A 21,266-nucleotide genomic window follows, 5' to 3' on the forward strand; every position below is an offset into this window, starting at 1 on the left:
ATCCAGCCATCTAGAGAAAACCATTTTGGTGAGCAGCCGTCCAGATATCATTTTCTGATAACATTTATCAGCTGCTTCCTATGGACCAGACACTGTGCTAATCAGTTTGCCAACCGTTTCAAAAAGCTGCATGTTCATCCAGTTTTACAGATGAAGAAACTGAAGTCAAAGGGTTAAGCAATTGGAGGAAAACTAAGTGACTTGGCCAAATCACACAGCTCACAGGTGACTAAGATGATTGAAATCTAGGTCTGTTTGGCTCAGGGTACATACTCTTAACTGCTTTATAAAATTGCCTCTTTGAGTTATAAAAATGTAATTGTACATTAATGGGACCATATTATACTTGCTGCGCAATAGACAGCCAATTCTACAAGGTAAAATTATTAAATTAGAAAAAACTGGTTTTAATCTCCATTGAGAAAATACTGACTCTATTAAGTGCATCACTAAACTAATAATACTAGCCACTGTCTGCCGTGCTGTGTGCGTATTATGTGCCCAACATTTGCATGTTTTCTGATTCTTAAACAGCCATGGAAAGTGAACATTATTATTATCTCCATTTTAGAGGTGAAGAAATAAGGCTCAGGAGACTGAGCAATTGAACCAAAGTCCTACAGCCAGTAAGTAGCAAAACTGACATTTTGAACCACAGTTTGTCTGATGCCAGAGCCCTTCCCACCATAGACAGTGTCTCCCTCCTTTAGACTGTAAGCCCCTCAGTGGCAGGAACTGTCTTATTCATCTTTGTGTCCCTTGAAGGAGCTGTCTGTAGAACTTCACAGAGTAGCCCCTCACCAGATGTTTATTGAATATTTCAGTACACCAACTAGATTCAAGTAGAGGAAGGCTAGAGGCAGGGGACCAGTTTAAAAGCTAGCTGTGGGAGGTTTACAGATAGCTGCCCAGGTACGAAACCATGAGTCGGCACGAAGTCCACGTTAGGAGGAATAGAGAAAAGGGTACAGGACTAAGAAATACTTAAGAGGTGGAACTGACAGGAGTTTGGATAGAATGGATAAGATGTGAAGGGAGAGGGAGAGGAGGTGCTTAGGCTGACTCCCAGTGTCTCTCTTGGGTGATGGGGTGGCTGCGATTGCCCTTCTCCTGTATACAGAATGACAGACAAAACTGTGATGTGCCTGAGGTTACTATGACACGTTCACATTCACATGTCTCTTAGGCTGTTGGACAAATGGGGCTGGAGGTCAGGAGAGGCTAAGCAGATGTAGTTTATAGTTACATCATAGGTAAAATGACATTTGATGACAGTTAAACAATAATTTAAAAAATCAAATTTTACATTTTATAGAATGTTTGTTTTGGTATTGCTGAGTAGTTTGTCATTTCCAAAGTGGTGATCTCAGTTTTTTGTCTGCAAATGTGTCACAAAATTCTGTTGTCTAGCTCCCGGAATACCACACTCAGTGAGTGTGAGATAGACAGTGAGAAGGACAGAAAGAGCTTTGGGATTAGCCCGCCACGATAATGGAGTTAAAATACAAGTTAAATACATGTTACAACACCAGATAATGTGGGTAGAAATTTTAAGTGCCAAAATATTCTTTTCTCAATCTTCATGTATATTTAAAGGCCATCTCAGTCCTCTCTTTTTTGATGAAAGGTGGACCATACTTTTTACTTACTGACATTCTTTGTAAATGAAATTGATTTGCAGTATATTTCATTACTAATTTTCAGTGTGACTGGTAACTCCGATAACTAAAATCCTTGCAAGTCTGATTTTGCTAGTTTTTTTTTCTTATAGCGTTATTAAAGTTTTTTTTAGGTAAATGTAACATTTGAAACTTTTTGTATGGGAAGAGAGGTGCCTGGGTGGCTCAGTTGGCTAAGCATCTGACTGTTGATTTTGGCTCGGGTTGTAATCTCGTGGCTCATGGGCTTCAGCCCCATGTCACACTCTGCTCTGACAGTATGGAGACTGCTTGGGATCCTCTCTCTCCCTCTCTCTCTGCCCCTTCCCTGCTTGCTCTCTCTGTCTCTCTCTCAAAATACCTAAATAAACACTAAAACAATTTTTTAAACTTTTTTTAAATGTTTATTTTTGAAAGAGAGCAGGACAGAGCACGAGTGGGGGCAGGGGGCAGAGAGAGATGGAGACACATGACCCAAAGCAGGCTCCAGGCTCTGAGCTGTCAGCACAAAGCACGACGTGGGGCTCAAACTCCAGAGGTGCGAGGTCATGACCTGAGCTGAAGTCCCACGCTCAACCGACTGAGCCACCCAGGTGCCCCCAAAAAACTTTTTGTAATGGAAGATTTCAAGGATATACAAAAGTGGGAGAAGGGTATAATGAACTCCAACATGCCCATGATGCAGCATGAACAGTCACCAAATTAAGATCCACTTCATATCATCCACACCCATCTACTCCACCTCTTGATTATTTATTTAAAAAAAAAAATTTTTTTTTAACGTTTATTTATTTTTGAGACAGAGAGAGACAGAGCATGAATGGGGGAGGGTCACAGAGAGAGGGAGACACAGAATCGGAAACAGGCTCCAGGCTCTGAGTGGTCAGCACAGAGCCTGACGCGGGGCTCGAACCCACGGACTGTGAGATCATGACCTGAGCCGAAGTCGGACGCTTAACCGACCCAGCCACCCAGGCGCCCCACCTCTTGATTATTTTTAAGCAAATTGCAGACATCGTATCATTTCATCTATAAATATCTCAGTCTTTATCTCAAAAAATAAGCACTCTCTTAAAAAATAAACCTTACTATTTATGCATTTACAAATGGAAATGGTAATTTGTTTATATCATCATATATTCAATTTGCATTCAGGTATCTACTCTTCTCAACCTTTCAGTTCCTGGCTTCTTTCCTGAATGAGTGGCACTGGAAATCTTTTTTTTTTTTTTAATTAATTAATTAATTTTTAAATTTACATCCAAGTTAGTTAGCATATAGTACAACAAGGATTTCAGGAGTAGATTTCAGTGATTCATCCCCTAGGTATAACAGCCAGTGCTCATCCCAACAAGTGTCTTCCTTAATGCTCCTTACCCATTTAGCCTATCCCCCCTCCTACAACCCCTCCAGCAACCCTCTGTTCTCTATATTTAAGAGTCTCTTTTGCCTTGTCCCCCTCTCTGTTTTCATTTTATTTTTGCTTCCCTTCCCTTATGTTCATCTGTTTTGTATCTTAAAGTCCTCATATGAGTGAAATCATGTGATATTTATCTTTGACTGATTTCACTTAGCATAATACCCTCTAGTTCCATCCACATGGTTGCAAATGGCAAGAGTTCATTCTTTTTGATTGCTGAGTAATACTCCATCACACACACACACACACACACACACACACACTCACACACACACACACACACACACACACACACCACATCTTCTTTATCCATTCATACACCAATGGACATTTGGGCTCTTTCCATACTTTGGCTATTGTTGATAGTGCTGCCCTAAACGTTGGGGTGCATATGTCCCTTCAAAACAGCACACCTGTATCCCTTGGATAAATACCTAGTAGTGCAATTGCTGGGTTGTAAGGTAGTTCTATTTTTAATTTTTTGAGGAACCACCATACTGTTTTCCAGAGTGGCTGCACCGGCTTGCATTCCCACCAGCTGTGCAAAAGAGATCCTCTTTCTCCGTATCCTCACCAACATCTGTTGTTGCCTGAGTTGTTAATGTTAGCCATCCTGACAGGTGTGAGGTGGTATCTCATTGTGGTTTTGATTTGTATTTCTCTGATGATGAGTGATGTTGAGCATTTTTTCATATGTCGGTTGGCCATCTGGATGTCTTTGGAGAAGTGTCTGTTCATGTCTTTTGTCCATTTCTTCACTAGATTATTTGTTTTTTGGGTGTTGAGTTTGATAAGTTCTCTATAGATTTTGGATCCTAACCCTTTTTCTGATACGTCCTTTGCAAATACCTTCTCCAATTCCGTTGGTTGCCTTTTACTTTTGCTGATTGTTTCCTTCTCTGTGCGGAAGCTTATTTTGATGAGGTCCCAATAGTTCATTTTTCCTTTGGTTTCTCTAGCAACATGGAGATGTGTTGAGTAAGAAGTTGCTGCAGCTGAGGTCAAAGAGGTTTTTGCCTGCTTTCTCCTCTAGGATTTTGATGGCTTCCTATCTTACGTTTAGGTCTTTCATCCATTTTGAGTTTATTTTTGTGTATGGTGTAAGAAAGTGGTCCAGGTTCATTTTTCTGCATGTTGCTGTCCAGTTTTCCCAGCATCATTTGGGGAAGAGACTGTCTTTATTCCATTGGATATTCTTTCCTGCTTTGTCAAAGGTTAGTCGGCCATACGTTTGTGGGTCCGTTTCTGGGTTCTCTATTTTGTTCCATTGATCTGAGTGTCTGTTTTTGTGCAAGTACCATCCTGTCTTGAGGATTACAGCTTTGTAATACAGCTTGAAGTCCGGGATTGTGATGCCTCCAGCTTTCGTTTTCTTTTTCAGGATTGCTTTAGCTATTCAGGGTCTTTTGTGGTTCCATACAAATTTAGGATTGTTTGTTCTAGCTCTGTGAAGAATGCTGGTGTTATTTTGATAGGGATTGCATTGAATATGTAGATTGCTTTGGGTAGTATTGACATTTTAACAATATTTGTTCTTCCAATCCAGGAGCATGGAATATTTTTTCTTTCTTTCTTTTTTTTTTGTGTGTGTTGTCTTCAGTTTTTTCATAAACTTTCCATAGTGGTTTTTTTTTTGTTTTTTTTTTTTTGTCCATAGTTTTCAATGTATAGATTTTTCACCTCTTTGGGTAAGTTTGTTCCTAGGTATTTTATGGTTTTTGGTGCAATTATAAATGGGATTGATTCCTTGATTTCTCTTTCTGTTGCTTCATTATTGGTGTATAGGAATGCAACTGATTTCTGTGTATTGATTTTATATCCTGGGACTTTGCTGAATTCATGGATCAGTTCTAATAGTTTTTGGTGGAATCTTTTGGGTTTTTCCATATAGAGTATCATGTCATCTGTGAAGAGTGAAAGTTTGACTTCCTCCTGTGGCATTGGAAATCTTACCCTTCAGAGAAGACCTTGCTCTCTCTGTCACTGGCAATACCCCGAGAGGGATAACTGTATCAGAATAAAACAGGATATCCATAACCTCCACACAAGAAATGGACGCACAGTAATGGGTAGGGAAAGGATGGTCATTATTTCTTTTTTCTTTTTTTTTTTTTTTTGAGAGAGAGAGAGCGCGCGCAAATGCACGCGTAGGGGTGGGGGTGGTAGAGGGAGAGAGAAGGAAATCTTAAGCAGGACTTGATCCCACAGCTCTGGAATCATAACTTGAGCTGAAATCAAGAGAGGGATGCTCAACTGACTGAGCCACCCAGGTGCCCTAGGCATTATTTCTTAATAGGCAGTTAAGGAAGAGACCTCAAAGAGTGGTTTGCAGGAAGACTTGGGTTCAAATCCTAGCTCTCCCAGTTGCTAGGTGATTATCATTTGTCAGGTTACTTAGCCTCGCTAATTATCGGTTCCGTTGTCTATAAAATGAAATCATAATGCCTTGTGAGGAGTAAATGAGGGTATTGCATAACTCATCAGCATGCATGCCCATTGCTTATTTCTTTTTTTAATTTTTTTTAACGTTTATTTATTTTTGAGACAAAGAGAGACAGAGCATGAACAGGGGAGGGTCAGAGAGAGGGAGACACAGAACCTGAAACAGGCTCCAGGCTCCGAGCTGTCAGCACAGAGCCTGACGCGGGGCTCGAACTCATGGACTGCGAGATCGTGACCTGAGCCGAAGTCGGCCGCTCAACCGACTGAGCCACCCAGGCGCCCCCCATTGCTTATTTCTTAAAGAGGGAATAACTTCCTTCAGAGGCCACCTCTGGGTTGTCCCATGAGGCAGGCTTCTCCCTGACATAGTGTCAGCAGTCCTACCCCTTCTACTCACAGCTGGGAGAGAACCAGCAGCTTGCTTGCCTGAGTCTTTGCCAAGGTCATTGACTCCCCTGAGGACATATAGCTGAGGAAACTATACCTCCAGAAGCCCTGAACTTCTCTCATCTTTCATAATGGCCTGAGAGAAGAGTCTAATAACCAACTGAGGAGCTCTAATTTGTGTGGAAGCCAAGAGTGGTCCAACCCTCTGCATTTTAGTGGTGGGTTCTAGGGGAAAATAAGATTTTTTTTTTCCTCACTTATTTCAGGGCAAAGGGAAATGACATGATTATGTTGTAATATTAGAAATGTAACAAAATGTGGTCTGAGAAAGGCGCAGATTCTAACTGGGTTGCCAGGGGGAGACCGCGGGAGGGCACAGAATGAGCTCAGACTGCTGTTCGACAGCCAATCAGAGGTACAATTCAAAGGACAGCTTTTAGTTACTACTAGTGACACTTCCTAGTGATTTCAAATGCACTGTGAGCGTAGGCTGCCTGTAGAGCTACAGCAGGGCCCTCAACAGAGAGAAATCCTTCCCACTAGCTGAGGTAGAGAATGACTTCAGTCAAGTGAAATGCCACTCAGACAAGTGTGAAGTAGGGAAGGCATGTCCGAAGGTCAGAGAATAAGGACTAGAGGTTTAGCAGTACATGTCAGACTGTTGGCTAAGGACAGGCACTCAGTGTCTTATTTTAAGGTGCTCTCATCTCAACATCTCAGGCAAATAGGGCAGGACGCTTTGAATTATAGGGATAAGACTGAGAAAAGGGCAGGAGACAGCAGTTTTATTGGGTATATCTATCTTCTCTTCTAGAGAAGAGAAACCCTGGGAGGGCTGGTGACCTGTGACTTCCTTAGTGTGGGGTAGGAAAGTTAACAGCCAATGGCTTGTAAGTGGCTAAAACCATGTGATGATCCAAGGAAAAATGTGAAAAAACTTTGTCTCCTTGTTTAGGATGGTTATATGAAAGAAGGAGGTACTAATCTGCACAAGGCATCTAGCAAGGAGAAACGGCTTCAAGGAGCCATTAGAAAATGTCAGGATATTTGGGGGATTTGATTATTTTGTTAAAGACTATCTAAATGGTCTGTCAATATAACATATCAACCATATAGTGTTTCTTTATATGTGCCTCTATCAACTTTTTCTTAGTTATGCAGGTAATAAGTCAATATGTTCTTGTTTAAAAACTCGAATAATATGGAAGTATACAGATTGGAAGGTAGATCTCTTCGTCACCATTTCACCTCTCTGCCCTTTGTGATCCCCTGTCTCTTTTTGGCAGTAGCCACCATCAACATTTGCTATTCTTCCTTTTCTTTTTACCCACCCACGCCCTCAGTAGTTCAGCATACCTTCCCAGCATACCCAATCCTTGGAGACTGCGGATAAGAGGAGCACCAGAAATAATGAAAACCTTAGAAATCATCCACTGACCAACTCAGTACCAATTGTCTTTTTTTTTTTAAGTTTGTTTGTTTATTTATTTACTTATTTGTTTATTTTGAGAGAGACACAGTGCAAGTGGGGGAGGAGCAGAGATGGAGGGAGAGAGAGAATCACAAGCAGACTCCATGCTGCCAGCACAGAGCCTGACGTGGGGCTTGAACTCACGAGCCCGTGAAATCATGACCTGAGCCGAAACCTAGAGTCTGACGCTTAACCAACTGTGCCACCCAGGTGCCCCTGGTGCCAATTATCTTTAAAAAAAAAAAAAAGTTGAAAAATGCAAAGAATCATTCCCTTGCGGGGACACGATGTATATGCTTTTAGGAACTAACCTCTTCTACAACCTGAACACTGCTAGGAGGTTGGCAGAAACTCCGGGAAGAAGACAGAGTCAAACAGATTAACTTTATTATTCCCATGGAGAGGTATTTCTGTAAAATAATTACTTTGTGAGTAACATCAATCCCAGAAAATTTTCAGATGAAGTTGTTTTGTAACTGTTGAGTCAAAAAACAAAACAAAAGCACCCAACTGTTAAAAAACACACACAAAACTGTTGTGTCGACAGGGAGATAAAGAAAATATATATGATTGATATCCATCTTTAGAGAATGAGTAAAGTCTGGGGGAATGTGCTTCCATTACTACACCTACACGTAAGCAGAAAGACAAGAAACTGTGGGCAGGGATTAGGCTTCTGGGTTGTGTTATTGTGGCATTGTTTCAGGCGGAAAAATAAAAATCGTAATCCACGGTGGGTTTCCAAACCAGTGTATTTGGTAGACCCCACAATTCTCTGAGAAAATGCACGCTCTATAAGGCAGGAACCACATCCTGCTGGTCTACAAAACGTTTTTCTGGGTGGGGAGGGGGGTGGCACCTGGGTCGCTCAGCCAGTTGAGCATCCGACTTTGGCTCAGGTCATGATCTCGGAGTTTGTGAGTTCAAGCCCTCATTGGGCTCTGTGCTGATAGTTGGGAGCCTGGAGCCTGCTTCGGATTCTGTGTCTGCGTCTCTCTGTGCCCCTCCCCTACTCATGCTCTGTCTCTCTCTCTCTCTCTCTCTCTCTCTCTGTCAAAAATAAACATTAAACATTTTTTTAAAAATGTTTTTCTGGGTTTTTCTGTTCAGCATTTGCTGATATTCCTAAGGGTCTGTGCATTGACTATAACAGGCACCATTTTCTTTTCTTTTTAAAAATAAATTTTTAAAAAATGTTTATTTATTTTTGACACAGAGAGCATGAGCAGGCGAGGGGCAGAGAGAGAGGGAGACACAGAATCCGAAGCAGGCTCCAGGCTCCGAGCTGTCAGCACAGAGCCCGACGCGAGGCTCGAACTCATAGACCACGAGATCATGACCTGAGCTGAAGTCGGATGCTCAACTGACTGAGCCACCCAGGCGCCTCACAATTTTATTTTCAATGTCAGAGCAATGTGTGACGGAGTGTGGCCTCATAGTATATGTTGTTGCTCCGTCGTGGTCCCTTGTTAGCCCCATTACTGCTTAGTAAATGTTTGTACAACTATAGAGTTTAAGACACCCTGAGTTAAGTAAAGGGTCCCGATACCTCCCAAGAGATAGTCAAGGCCCTTACAAGAGTCCACAGCAGTGACAACTGAGATGCTGCTCGGGAGGCCGGATTGCCTGGTAGGTAAGCACATGGCTCTGAGGCTAGAGATCCTGGGCCCCAATCCAGGCTCTGACACATGCTAAGTGATCTTGGTCAAGCTACTTATCTCTTTCTGAGCTTCAGTTTTTCTCATGTGTAAAAATGGCTATACGAGTAATATTAGAGTAATCATACTAGTAATCATAGAGTTGCTATGAGGACTGAGTAAGATTGTGCCTAAAAGCACTTGGTGCACAAGTGCTCAATAAATAAAAACATCTCTCCAAACTTACTGTGAGCTTTCTGTTTCTTGTGAAGTTACTACAACATCTTCAGAATGAAATGTTTTGTGTATGGTGGTATTCTGGAGGCTGCTGATACGTAGAGGCTGAATATAAAGTCTGAAATGTTCATCTTTTTTTCTAGATGGTTGTTCCATATGTAAATACACGAATTGAGGACCTCTGTGCCTAAGATTCTCCTCACACTCCACTCATGACATATGCTGGTCCTGAGATGCCATGAGTTACTGTTGTGATAGCATCAGTCTTCATGGGAAGGTTCAGTTCCTAATTTTCTCATTTCTATTACAGTTTTACACCTGCAGTAGAACTCAAGGAAAAAGGAAAGAGAGGCAAAGCAATACACTTTGCTGAAATTGATGGTCCGGCTTCAGACAGGTACCTTCACTTCCCAACTGTGGCAGTGCTGCTGATAGCACCTCTTAGCAGAATGACTCAAGTGTTTACAAACTCTAAGAAAATGTCATTCCCATTATCTGAGGTTGAAATGCAGATACCCGTTAAGGAAAGAACATGCGCTATTTGACAATTGTGGGAGGAGTTATACCAGCCCCTGTAAATGTATCCCGGTGTGATAATTTGGCTCTTAGCAAATTTTCAACATTTTATACTTAAACAAATTTTTTTTTACTTTGTTTTAGAGAAAGAGTGTGCATAGGAGTGAGCAGGGGAGAGGCAGAGGGAGAGAAGGAGAGAATCTCAAACAGGCATCATGCCCAGTGTGGAGCGCAACACGGGGCTCAATCCCATGACCCTGGGATCATGACTTGGGCCCCTACCAATAGTCAGACACTCAACTGACTGAGCCACACAGGCGCCCCTATACTTTTTTTTTAATCTGAATATGGTAGCTGCACCATAAATACATGATCTTAATAGATGATCTAAATGATCTGTTTTGGATGGAATTGGCATTTACATTGTCTATCAGGTAGTGTGCATTTCTCCTAACCCTAGCATGGTAAATATAATGTTTAATAAAATGCATTCCAAAATTCTCCTACATGAAACCAAACCCATTTTTGGGTTTTGACATTCAGGCTCTCCTTACTTGATAGTAAAAGCCTCATGCATCTCAGGATCAGTTACATACAGTTGAAATCTTTCAAGTCACTGCTAGAGGCTGTTCCATTCCAAAACAGGTTGACGGATAAAAAGCTTGCTTCAAGAGACGATAAGTCACTTAAAGCCTTAGAGAAGCGAGGTCAGCAGGGCAACGTGACGCTCCATGATGCTAAATGTGAGTAGCTGGTTCATCATCCACACATATCATATGGGGGGTGAACCTCTGAGGCAGCCGTCTGTCCCTCTGTCCCTCTTCCAATTGTCCATCTTTGCTCCTTTCAGTTGTTGCTTTGTTTTTACTACAAGATAATGAGATGCAGCGGATCTGTTCCTTTACAACATTTATGAGGTATGTAGTGCTCACGAGGCGTTTTATATCTTTTATCCTTAGTTCAAAGTAATTCCGCCTGATAAATGATGAACAAATCTGGTTTTTGGAGAAAGGGCGTGGGACTGGCTCTGTGCAAGCCATCCCCTCAGACTGAGACCAAAGCGATGAGGCCAGAAGTCACAGCAGCCCAAAATAAAGCCCTAGGGCATGGAGAATGGATAGCATGTTGTCAAGAGTCCCATAGAGACTACATTATGTTTATATAATAGTAAGAGGGTATACTCGTTTACTAAAGACCCATTTTCTCCGTTTTTGGAGCCCCAGCAAGTACTATGTGTGTGACTCTGGGTGAAGCTTCTTGACCTTTCTAAGCCTGTTTCCTCAGATATGAAATCGGAAGTTGTTGTGTCTCCCTATGCCTGTGGGTGGAGGATGCTTCTCAGGGTGCCGCACTTGAGCGTGCTCAGTGAGAAGTTCCCAACGATTGGCAGCCCTCCCAGGTTCCCTTACGTTTAGTGAAGGCTGTTTGTGGCAAACACCTTAGGCTTTATTCCACAGCAGGGGCACACTCCTCCCGACGATGACGACAGGGCAAGCTGGGAGCACTAGGGAGTCAGTGTCCCTTCGGTCAGTGCTGTGCGAGGAGGGAGTGTTGGTAGAAAAAGATCCTAACTTTCATCCATCGAGATAACTCTGAGAAGTTTTCCCCGCCGGGACTGAACTACATTTGTCCACGGGGATAACCAACTTGTTAACCACCCCCTTTGTGGGCTTCCTTCCCTTTCCTGTCTCACTTCCCTACCCCACAACTGATGTTTCCTGTGCGCACATCCCACGTCTTTGTCTCAGAGTCTGTTTCTGGGAGAACCCACCCTAGGACAGGGACATATTAATGTCGTGGAAAAAAAATCTGCAGTGCTCACGTTCATCCTGTTGTCAAGGTATAGTTGAAGAAAGAATGTCAGTAAGAATTTCCACTTGCTAGAAAGAAAGTAGCAAAAATCTTGTAAGAGTATTTAGAAAGAAGACAAAGGCTTCTAATTTTTCCTTGTAGGACTGCCTTTGCTGCATGCATCCCACGGTAGTTTTTAAACAAATTAGATTGTGAATCAATGCAACCTTTTCCTCGAGCAAAACCATGAAACTTTAATATGCTCTGCACTATGCCCTAGCAGTTTCACTCTGAGGAAGTTACTCAGAAATGTGGCCATCAGGATAATTACTGCAGCAGTATTGATAACATTTCTAAAAGACCTACATATCCATCAATAGAGGACTATTTAAATAAATTGTGAGTTATAGAATATTTTACCCAGCTGTTTAAGAGAATGAGGAAAATCGATCCATAGTATCGAGGAAAGAGGTCCATGCTAAGCAGGTAAGTGACAAAAGCAAGTTGCAAAGACTTGTGTGTACAGCATTATCTTCTTTGTTACCAAAGAAAAATTTAAGGCATATATTCATGCGTATGTATGTATGTATGTATGTAGGTGTGTTGGTGGGGGAAGACCTTCTATGTAATTGTCTGTGCTTTGGAAAGTTTAGAAAGGATTCAGGCCACTCTTGGCAGCGGCTGCCACTTGGAAGTAGGATAGTAGCAAGGGAGGAGAGGACTTTTTACTTTACACATTTGTGAAAATTTTTTAAAGAATGGGAAAATATTATTTGTATAATAAAAACTTATTAAAAATGAAAAGTAATTAATAAACAAAACTATAGTTTAGTGCGTGACCTCCCCAAAAGTTTTGGTTACAAAAGTCCAATTTCTTACATCTTCAATAGTATAGTAGACAGAATTTTTAAGTTTTTTTGTTTGTTTTTTTGTTTTGAGAGAGAAAGAGTGTACTGTGCAACTAGGGGAGGGACAGAGAGAAAGAGGGAGAGAGAGAATCCTAAGCAGGCTCCTTGCTGATCAGATTGGGATCCAATCTCAGGAACCATGAGACCATGACCTGAGCTGAAATCGAGAGTTGGACCCAGGTGCCTCAGTAGATAGAATTTTATTTTATTTATTTATTAAAAAAAATTTTTTTTAATATTTATTTATTTTTGAGACAGAGAGAGAGAGAGCATGAATGGGGGAGGGTCAGAAAGAGAGGGAGACACAGAGTCCGAAGCAGCCTCCAGGCTCTGAGCTGTCAGCACAGAGCCCGACGCGGGGCTCAAACTCATGGACCGTGAGATCGTGACCTGAGCCGAAGTCAGATGCTCAACCGACTGAGCCACCCAGGCGCCCCAGTAGATAGAATTTTAAATGGTAAATTAGTTGTGTAATAGGCATGATAACATGTACTTCTATTTATTCTTATGTCATGTGCCCATGTATTTTTATGAGAAGTTTTATATTTGAAATATGTCAGCATTCATTTTTCTTTCTTTTCTTTCTTTCTCTTTCTTTCTTTCTTTCTTTCTTTCTTTCTTTCTTTCTTTCTTTCTTTCAACTCTCCCCATAGGAATAAGAATCTTGACAATTTCCTCATGGCATTATTGTACTATTTATCTCATTACTTGGAAAAAATAGCCCTGGAAAAGAAACCCAAAAGCTGCATGGTGTAAGTAGGACTTTGCAGTGCGCTGTAAAGTTTTATCATTGCCAGTAATAAAACTGACTTTTTTCTTTCAAGCGTTTATTTAAATCAAGTTAGTTAACATACAGTGTAGCATTGGTTTCAGGAGAATTTAGTGATTCATTACTTACACATAACACCCAGTGCTCATCACAGTTGCCCTCCTTAATGCCTATTATCCGTTTGGCCCATCCCCTCACCCACCTCCCTTCCAGCAACCCTCGGTTTGTTCTCTTTAGTTAAGAGTCTCTTATGGTTTGCCTCCCTCTCTGTTTCTCTCTTATTTTATTTTTCCTTTCCTCCCCCATATGTTCATCTGTTTTGTTTCTTAAATTCCACATAAGAGTGAAATCTTACAGTATTTGTCTTTCTCTGTCTTATTTCGCTTAGCATAATACACTCTGGCTCCATCCACATCATTGCAAAAGGCAAGATTTCATTCTTTTTGATGGCTGAGTAATAGAGATGATGGAAATTTTTTAATTTTTGGAGTATGCTAAAATATTTACATGGGAGGAGTTCATTAGTTTTTAAAGCTCACTGAATAATTCAAATAGTTATTCTAACAACAAAATATTCCAGATAGTATAGACCAGCACTGCCCAGTAGAAATATAAAGAGAGCCACATATGTAATTTCAAATTTTTTCAGTAGCTAGATTTAAGAAACATAAAAAATAAAGGCGGGGGTGCCTGGCTGGTTCAGTCAGTAGAGCATACAATTCTTGATCTCAGTGTCATGAGTTTGAATCCCATGTTGGACTTAGAGAGTACTTACAAACAAAAAATCTTAAACAAGATAAAGGTGAAATTAAGTTTAATAATGTATTTTATTTAATGCAGTGACTCAAAAATATCATTGAGACACATAGTCAATGTTATTGTATGTTATTGTAATGTATGTTATTGATGACATACTTTGCTTTTTTTTTTTTTGTAGTAAATCTTTGAAATCTGACACTTATTTCCTCAGTTCAGATTAACCACAGTTAGTGCTTAGTAGCCACACGTGGCTCATGGCTACCATGTTGGACAGTGCAGATACAGATATTTGGTTTTATGCTTTTTATGCTTAAAACCTGCTTTATGCTTAAAAGCCCTGCTAGGGCTTTTGTAAGCATCCAATGAAAAAAACTAAGAATTAAGAAAATTGATAGATATGACCAAAATTATATTCCATATTACAGAAGAAAACAAGATTTCTTAGGCTACGTAGGAAGAATTTCACTGCTTTAGGCAGAGGTGGCTCAGAGCTGTATGGGGCAAGAATCTGGGAACTCAGAGTCCGGAGCAGAACAATGCCTCTCAGGCTTGGTGACCTTTTGCAAACCGTGGAACTTTCCAAGTGCCCAGGCTGCCCTCCCCAGTATGTGTGGAATCAACCCAATGATTTAGCTGTTAGAAATGCTGTTAGAGTCATCAATTTGTTGCTGTGGAATGTTTTTAAAATGCAAAATCCTTGTGTACAACCAAGCAGTTTGAAAACCATTTTATGGATAGATAAATATATCTGGACAGCAGTTTTGTAAAAAACCAAATAAATAATTCAGACACTGCTGGTCCAGTAAAGCCATCAAAATATACCACATCCGTGTTATTTCAAGGCTGCTTTCACTGCAGAGTGGCCAGAGCTCACGAAGGGTTTCTGTGGTGGCAAGCAAAAGGGCTCAGCTAGCTGTAGGCTCAGAAGGTTTGAGGGGTCTTATCGTCTCCCCCAAAAGAACTTATTAGACTGTGGCAGCACATTCACTTATATTTTATATGGCGTTTTCTAATTCTGAGAGTTATTGCTGCTCTGGCAGAGACCTTTGCTTCATTTCTTCATTTTAGAAATAGATTAACAGAGAAATAAGGTCTCTTGGGTTTTTTTTTTTAAAACACACTAAAACATATTAGAGTACAGTGGTATAAGGTAGACTTTTTTAGAAGGAATCGGTTACAGAATGACAGAAAAATCCAAGTCTTAAAATGATTGGTTCCATGGGGTGCCTGGGTGGCTCAGTCAGTTACGTGTCTGACTTCACCTCAGGTCATGATCTCTCAGATCTTGAGTTTGAGCCTCGCATCAGGCTCTGTGCTGACAGCTCAGTCTGGAACCTGCTTTGGATTCTGTGTCTTCTTCCCTCTCTGCCTTTCCCCTGCTCTCTCTCCCTCAAAAATAAATAAACATTAAAAAAAAAAAAAAAGATTGCTTCTATGGTGTGATTCTGAAATAATTAGAATAACTTTTCACTTTCAGGCCTCCAGTAATTAGTTTACTTACTATAGTAGAAATACGGATTGTATTGAAATATCTGGACTTAAATAACTTTAAGAAAAAAGTTGATTTTGGTCAAACTACTGAGGTATAACAGGGATAATGGTAGTATCCACTTTGCAGAGTTATCATCCAGATTACATGAGATAATGCATATTATTTTAAACCAGAGGCTGCCACGTGGGAGGAAAGCCTTCAGCCTGTGAGGGGAGAGCTGAAAGGGCTACAAAGACATCCTTTGGAGGGTTTAGACGACTCAAAGTCCCGATTCCAGAGGAAGGAGCCTTTTCCCCATTTTACAGATGAAGAAGCCAAGGCTCAGAGAGGTTAAGCAGCTGGCTGGAGATGACATGCCTCGTTGGTAGTGGAGCTGAGATGGGAGCCCAGATCTAACTCCCAGGCCTGTGCCTAAGCCACTGTGCGGTGTGTCCACACCCCCTACCAGTCAGCTAAGCTCTCTTATGCAGAGTTTATCCGTTTACACTTAGGATTTGTGACTTCTGAGCAAAGGCAAAATTATGTTATTTTTGTTTTTCATTTTTTTAAAGTTTATTTATTTGAGAGAGAGCAAGCAGGGGGGAAGGGGCAGAGAGAGAGAGAGAGAGAGAGAGAGAGAGAGAGAGAGAGAATCCCAAGTAGGCTCTGTGCTGTTAGCAGGGCTCAAACTCACAAACTGTGAGATCATGACCTGAGCCAGAATCAAGAGTCGGACAATTAACTGACAGAAGCACCCAGGCGCCCTCGAATTATATAGTTTTTAGAACATTGTAAGTATTTTTCAAGTTATTACAATCTTCATAATTATAATTTTTAATGGTGGCATAACTTTCCATCAAGCTAATGTGTGTTATTGACTGATTGACTTACAAGGCAGTATAGCACATATACTGGTTAAAGGTATGGACTTTGGTGCTGGCATAAATCCTAGGGGACTCATATGTTAAGTTAATAAATGTCAAGTCCTTAAGTGGCACCTGGCTGTATTACTACAGTCTGCATTATTACTACTTTTTCCCTTCCATTTTATAGATTTTTGGGAGTTGCCAGTTTTCCTAATAGACAAATAGATAATAATTGAATGATTATTGAATATCTTCATGCATTAGATTTCCCCCTTAATTTTGGATAATTTTTAAAGCTTATTTATTTATTTTGAGAGAGAAAGAACGTGCGTGTGGGAAGGGCAGAGAGAGGGAGAGAGAGAGAATTCCAAGCAGCCTCTGCACTGCCAGCACAGAGCCTGATGCAGGGTCCGAACTCACAAACCATGAGGTCATGACCTGAGCCAAGATCAAGATTCAGATGTTCAACTGACTGAGCCACCCAGGCACCCCTGGATAATTTTTCTAAGAAGGATAAATTTCCCAGAGAGCTCATTGGACCCAAGGTTATGATCAATTGTATGGTGTATGAAATTATCATCAATTTTTTCCCAAAGGATTGTACCTGGGCTTGTTTTAAATGCCAGGCTCTACCCAGACCTGCTAAGTCAGGATCTTGGAGAGGGCATGGCATTAGGAATCTGCACTTTCAGCGAGTATCCCAGGCAATTCTTACATATATTTCAGCTTTGGAACCATTGGCCTAAAAGTTTTCAAGGCATTTTTTTTTTGTTGTTTTGTTTTCAACAGCAAAAGAGGCATGTTAGCTACTGGCAGCTCTGGAAAAGTAGGGGGGAAAAGGGTTGGGCTGGGAGGCTGCTGAAGGAAGCAGGGAGGTGGGCATAGTCATGGCCATTGAGGTGCAAGTGGGTGTGGGTATAGGTGTTTGGATTATTTGAAATTGGGGCATTTCAAGTTGGAACTCACTTTATTCCAGAAACTCATTTTATTCCAGTGACTCAAGCCTTCTCATCACATGTGATAACGTGTTGTGCTTTGAAATATCTCTATTATCCTTAAACCCCTTCCTCCACAGCATATCCTCATGTGGTCAGTCAGGCTCGTAGTTAACATCAGAAGGGGCAATAATTCGTCCCTGTTGTTTAGGGTGCATTTCATTGGGTTTAAATCTTTCCGAAAATGAAAAGGCAGATAAAAAGCCAGTGACACTGCACTTTTCAATAGCAATCATTGGAATGTGTTGTGAGTAATGTTGTTTCGTACTATACTGTACTGCACAAACTTCTAAAATTAGGCTCCAGACATGCTGTAACAGGTTGTCTTTTGGAATGTTCATTTGCAATTCAATTGGAACTGGGGCAGTGTTTTCACAGGGAAGCGAGGCTGTTATAATTGATGCCAAAGCTCCCAGATTAGTGGTCCACACATGCTTCCTCAGCAAACGCAGAACTCAGAGTAGGGAAGCGTTGAGTGGTTCAAACACTGAGCCTTCACACTTCCTTGTGACATCAGGAACCCAGGGGAAGCTGCCCTGGGAGAGTCTCCAGTAGCTCTTTCAGCAAAACAGCAGGAAAATGTGCTGCCAGCTGCCTCAGAAACCAGTATAGGTAATTTGTTAGGCTGCTGGGCTATTTGGTATAAATTAGGACTGCCTGTATGTAACGTTAGAAATACATAGCATAAAGAATCTATAAAAAAGTGAAAATTCACCATGAACCTGAGATGCTAATTACAATGATAACTATCAAAGCCATCCCTCTGCCATAGCTCAAATCAGCTAAATGAAAAGGTAGGTGACATGTGTTGACTCACTTGTTATTTCTTTCAAAACAGTTCACCCTTCTGACTGTTCGCTGATTACTGTTGGCATTTGCCAACATTAATCCAAATGATTGTTTTCTTTTTAGGGGGCTTGTAGAGAAGAAAGAGATGGAATTGGTTATAAGGAAGTTAGAAGCAGCGCAGAATTACCTGGCACAGAAGTACTGCGTCCTTGTCCTGGGCTTGGCAATGCCTGATAAGCATCACATGTGCTGCGGGAAGTAAGTGCACACTTACGATTTCATGAGATCTCCACGTGTGTGCATATCCATATCCTTGAGACCCTTCCATTTGATTTCGGGAGCCCTTGCAAAAGTTTCCTTCCCTGTTGTACAGAATAATTGGGCTCAGGTGAGACTCTGCCCCAAACACACGTGATGTCTCGTTTGAGAAAGCCAAGTGAGTATGCGAAGAACCTCAGAATCGACACTGCTTAGGTTTAAAAGACTTTTCTCTCAGCATATACTGGCTCAGTAGAATCTTGCTCTCAACCTGGAAGGCTTCCCGTGGCTGGCCAGGGTCCCCATGGTGATGAGCCAGTGTCCCAGGGGGCCCTGGGTGTGTCCCCTTCCGCTGCTCATTTTGTAGCAATAGTAGTGGGTGCAAGCTAGTAAGGTGGGGGTCATAAGATGATGCTGTTTGTGGGGAGTTGATCTTTGCCTTAGAAGGACAGTTTATATATTACTGTAATTAAAATTTATCTTTTAAAGTTTATATTGAGAGTGTGTGTGTGCACATGTGCACATGCACAGGCAGGGGAGGGGCAGAGAGAGAATTCCAAGCAGGCTCCACACTGTCAGTGCGGAGCCTGGCTTGGGGCTCCATCTCATGAACCATGTGATAATGACCTGAGCAGATTCAAGAGTCAGAAGCTTAACTGACTGAAACACCCAAGCACCCCTCTGTAATTAAAATTTAAAAGCGTCTTATCACAGGAGAGTTGGGAGGCATTGGAGGGAAAACTCTGATCCTTAAACACCGACCCCCTCCCCCCAAATCTCCTCCTCTGAGCAGTTTCACAACAGGCTCAAGGGCCATACCACGGCCGTGGCCCGAACTCTTATTTTTTTTTTTTTTTTAATTTTTTTTTTTTAACGTTTATTTTTGAGACAGAGAGAGACAGAGCATGAACAGGGGAGGGTCAGAGAGAGAGGGAGACACAGAATCTGAAACGGGCTCCAGGCTCTGAGCTGTCAGCACAGAGCCCGACACGGGGCTCGAACTCATGGACCGTGAGATCATGACCTGAGCCGAAGTCGGACGTTTAACCGACTGAGCCACCCAGGCGCCCCCCAAACTCTTATTTTTAACTTCATAGGCAAAGAACACAATTCATGGTTTCTCTCCGCATTCCCCACATTGTCAAGATACAGATATTTCTATATGCTTTGTTCATGTTCTACATTTTCTGTGTCCCTTATTCTCTTATTCTGCTTACATAATTTCACCTACATAATTTGAATAGCCACTATAGTTACTCTACCGTGTAATACACCAGTTTGTTTCACCATTCCTTCTGTGCATGCTTATTATGTGGTTTCAGTTTTTCTGCTTTGTGATATTTCTGCATTGGATATCTTTACATAAACTACTTTGTCCATTTGGGCTATTTATTTATGGCTTATTGCCCAGAATGTATTTACCTAGAAGGCATGGACAGTTTCCTAGCTCTAGTTACATATTGCCGGATGTTCTCCAAAAAGGTTAAACCATTTTGTATCACCATCAGCAGCAAGCGTACCTAGCTCTATTAGTTTGATTTTTTTGATAGCTTGCAGTTGTATAAAAAGCTTACAGCTATTTGACTTTTGAATATCTTTCATGAGTTTGGAGTCTGTGCTCTTTTTCTGTATAAAATAACTTATTGCCTGATTATTATATTTATTAAAATTAATTATTGCCTCATCTAGTATTAACCATTTATCAACTAGAAACTGGGTATTTGTATAATTTATGTTTCATGTAGCAAGGATTTCCTATTTGTTTTTCTAGTTTGTTGCTTTCCTTTTGATGTTTATGTGTTTACACATTATGAAAATGTTAAGAATTTTTGTTTATTTGAACATTTATACCTTGTTTCTTTTTTTAAATTTCTTTTTAAAAAATTAATTTATTTTTTTAATCTACATCCAAGTTTGTTAGCATATACTGCAACAATGATTTCAGGAGTAGATTCCTTAATGCCCTTTACCCATTTAGCCCATCCCCCCCTCCCACAACCCCTCCAGTAACCCTCTGTTTGTTCTCCATATTTAAGAATCTCTTATATTTTGTCCTCCTCCCTGTTTTTATATTATTTTTGCTTCCCTTCCCTTGTGTTCATCTGTTCTGTATCTTAAAGTCCTCATATGAGTGAGGTCATGTGATATTTGTCTTTCTCTGACTAGTTTTGCTTAGCATATAATACCCTTCGGTTCCATCCACATAGTTGCAAATGGCAAGATTTCATTCTTTTTGATTGCCAAGTAATATTCCATTGTATATATATATATTTGTGTGTGTGTGTATATATATATATATATCACATCTTCTCTATCCATTCATAAACCAATGGACATTTGGGCTCTTTCCATACTTTGACTACTGTTGATAGTGCTGCTATAAACATTGGGGTGCATGTGCCCCTTTGAAACAGCACACCTGTATCCCTTGGGTAAATACCTAGTAGTGCAATTGCTGGGTCGTAAGGTAGTTCTATTTTTAATTTTTTGAGGAACCTCCAGACTGTTTTCCAGAGTGGCTGCACCAGCTTGCATTTCCAGCAGCAATGCAAAAGAGATCCTCTTTCTCTGCATCCTCCCCAACATCTGTTGTTGCCTGAGTTGTTAATGTTAGCCATTCTGACAGGTATGAGGTGGTATCTCGTTGTGGTTTTGATTTGTATTTCCCTGATGATCAGTGACGTTGAGCATTTTTTCATGTGTCGGTTAGCCATCTGGATATCTTTGGAGAAGTGTCTATTCGTGTCTTTTTCCATTTCTTCACTGGATTATTTGTTTTTTGGGTGTTGAGTTTTATAAGTTCTCTATAGATTTTGGATACTAACCCTTTATCTGATATATCATTTGCAAATATCTTTTCCCTTTCTGTCGGTTGCCTTTTAGTTTTGCTGA

General features: G+C 40.9%; 1 protein-coding gene across 4 annotated transcripts in view; it reads left to right on the forward strand.

Moving 5' to 3' along the window:
• PPP1R36 (protein phosphatase 1 regulatory subunit 36) overlaps window positions 1–21,266 on the forward strand; it is a 47,027-nt gene that overhangs the window by 1,153 nt on the left and 24,608 nt on the right. For all 4 annotated transcript variants that reach the window (XM_047864280.1, XM_047864277.1, XM_047864279.1 and 1 more), the window contains exons 3-7: window positions 9,563–9,649; window positions 10,414–10,511; window positions 10,619–10,685; window positions 13,121–13,219; window positions 18,240–18,374. In XM_047864280.1, coding sequence (XP_047720236.1) covers window positions 9,563–9,649; window positions 10,414–10,511; window positions 10,619–10,685; window positions 13,121–13,219; window positions 18,240–18,374 — 486 coding nt within the window. The remainder of the gene's footprint in view (window positions 1–9,562; window positions 9,650–10,413; window positions 10,512–10,618; window positions 10,686–13,120; window positions 13,220–18,239; window positions 18,375–21,266) is intronic.

This window comes from Prionailurus viverrinus, chromosome B3 (assembly GCF_022837055.1).
Source record: "Prionailurus viverrinus isolate Anna chromosome B3, UM_Priviv_1.0, whole genome shotgun sequence".
NCBI lineage: Eukaryota > Metazoa > Chordata > Mammalia > Carnivora > Felidae > Prionailurus > Prionailurus viverrinus.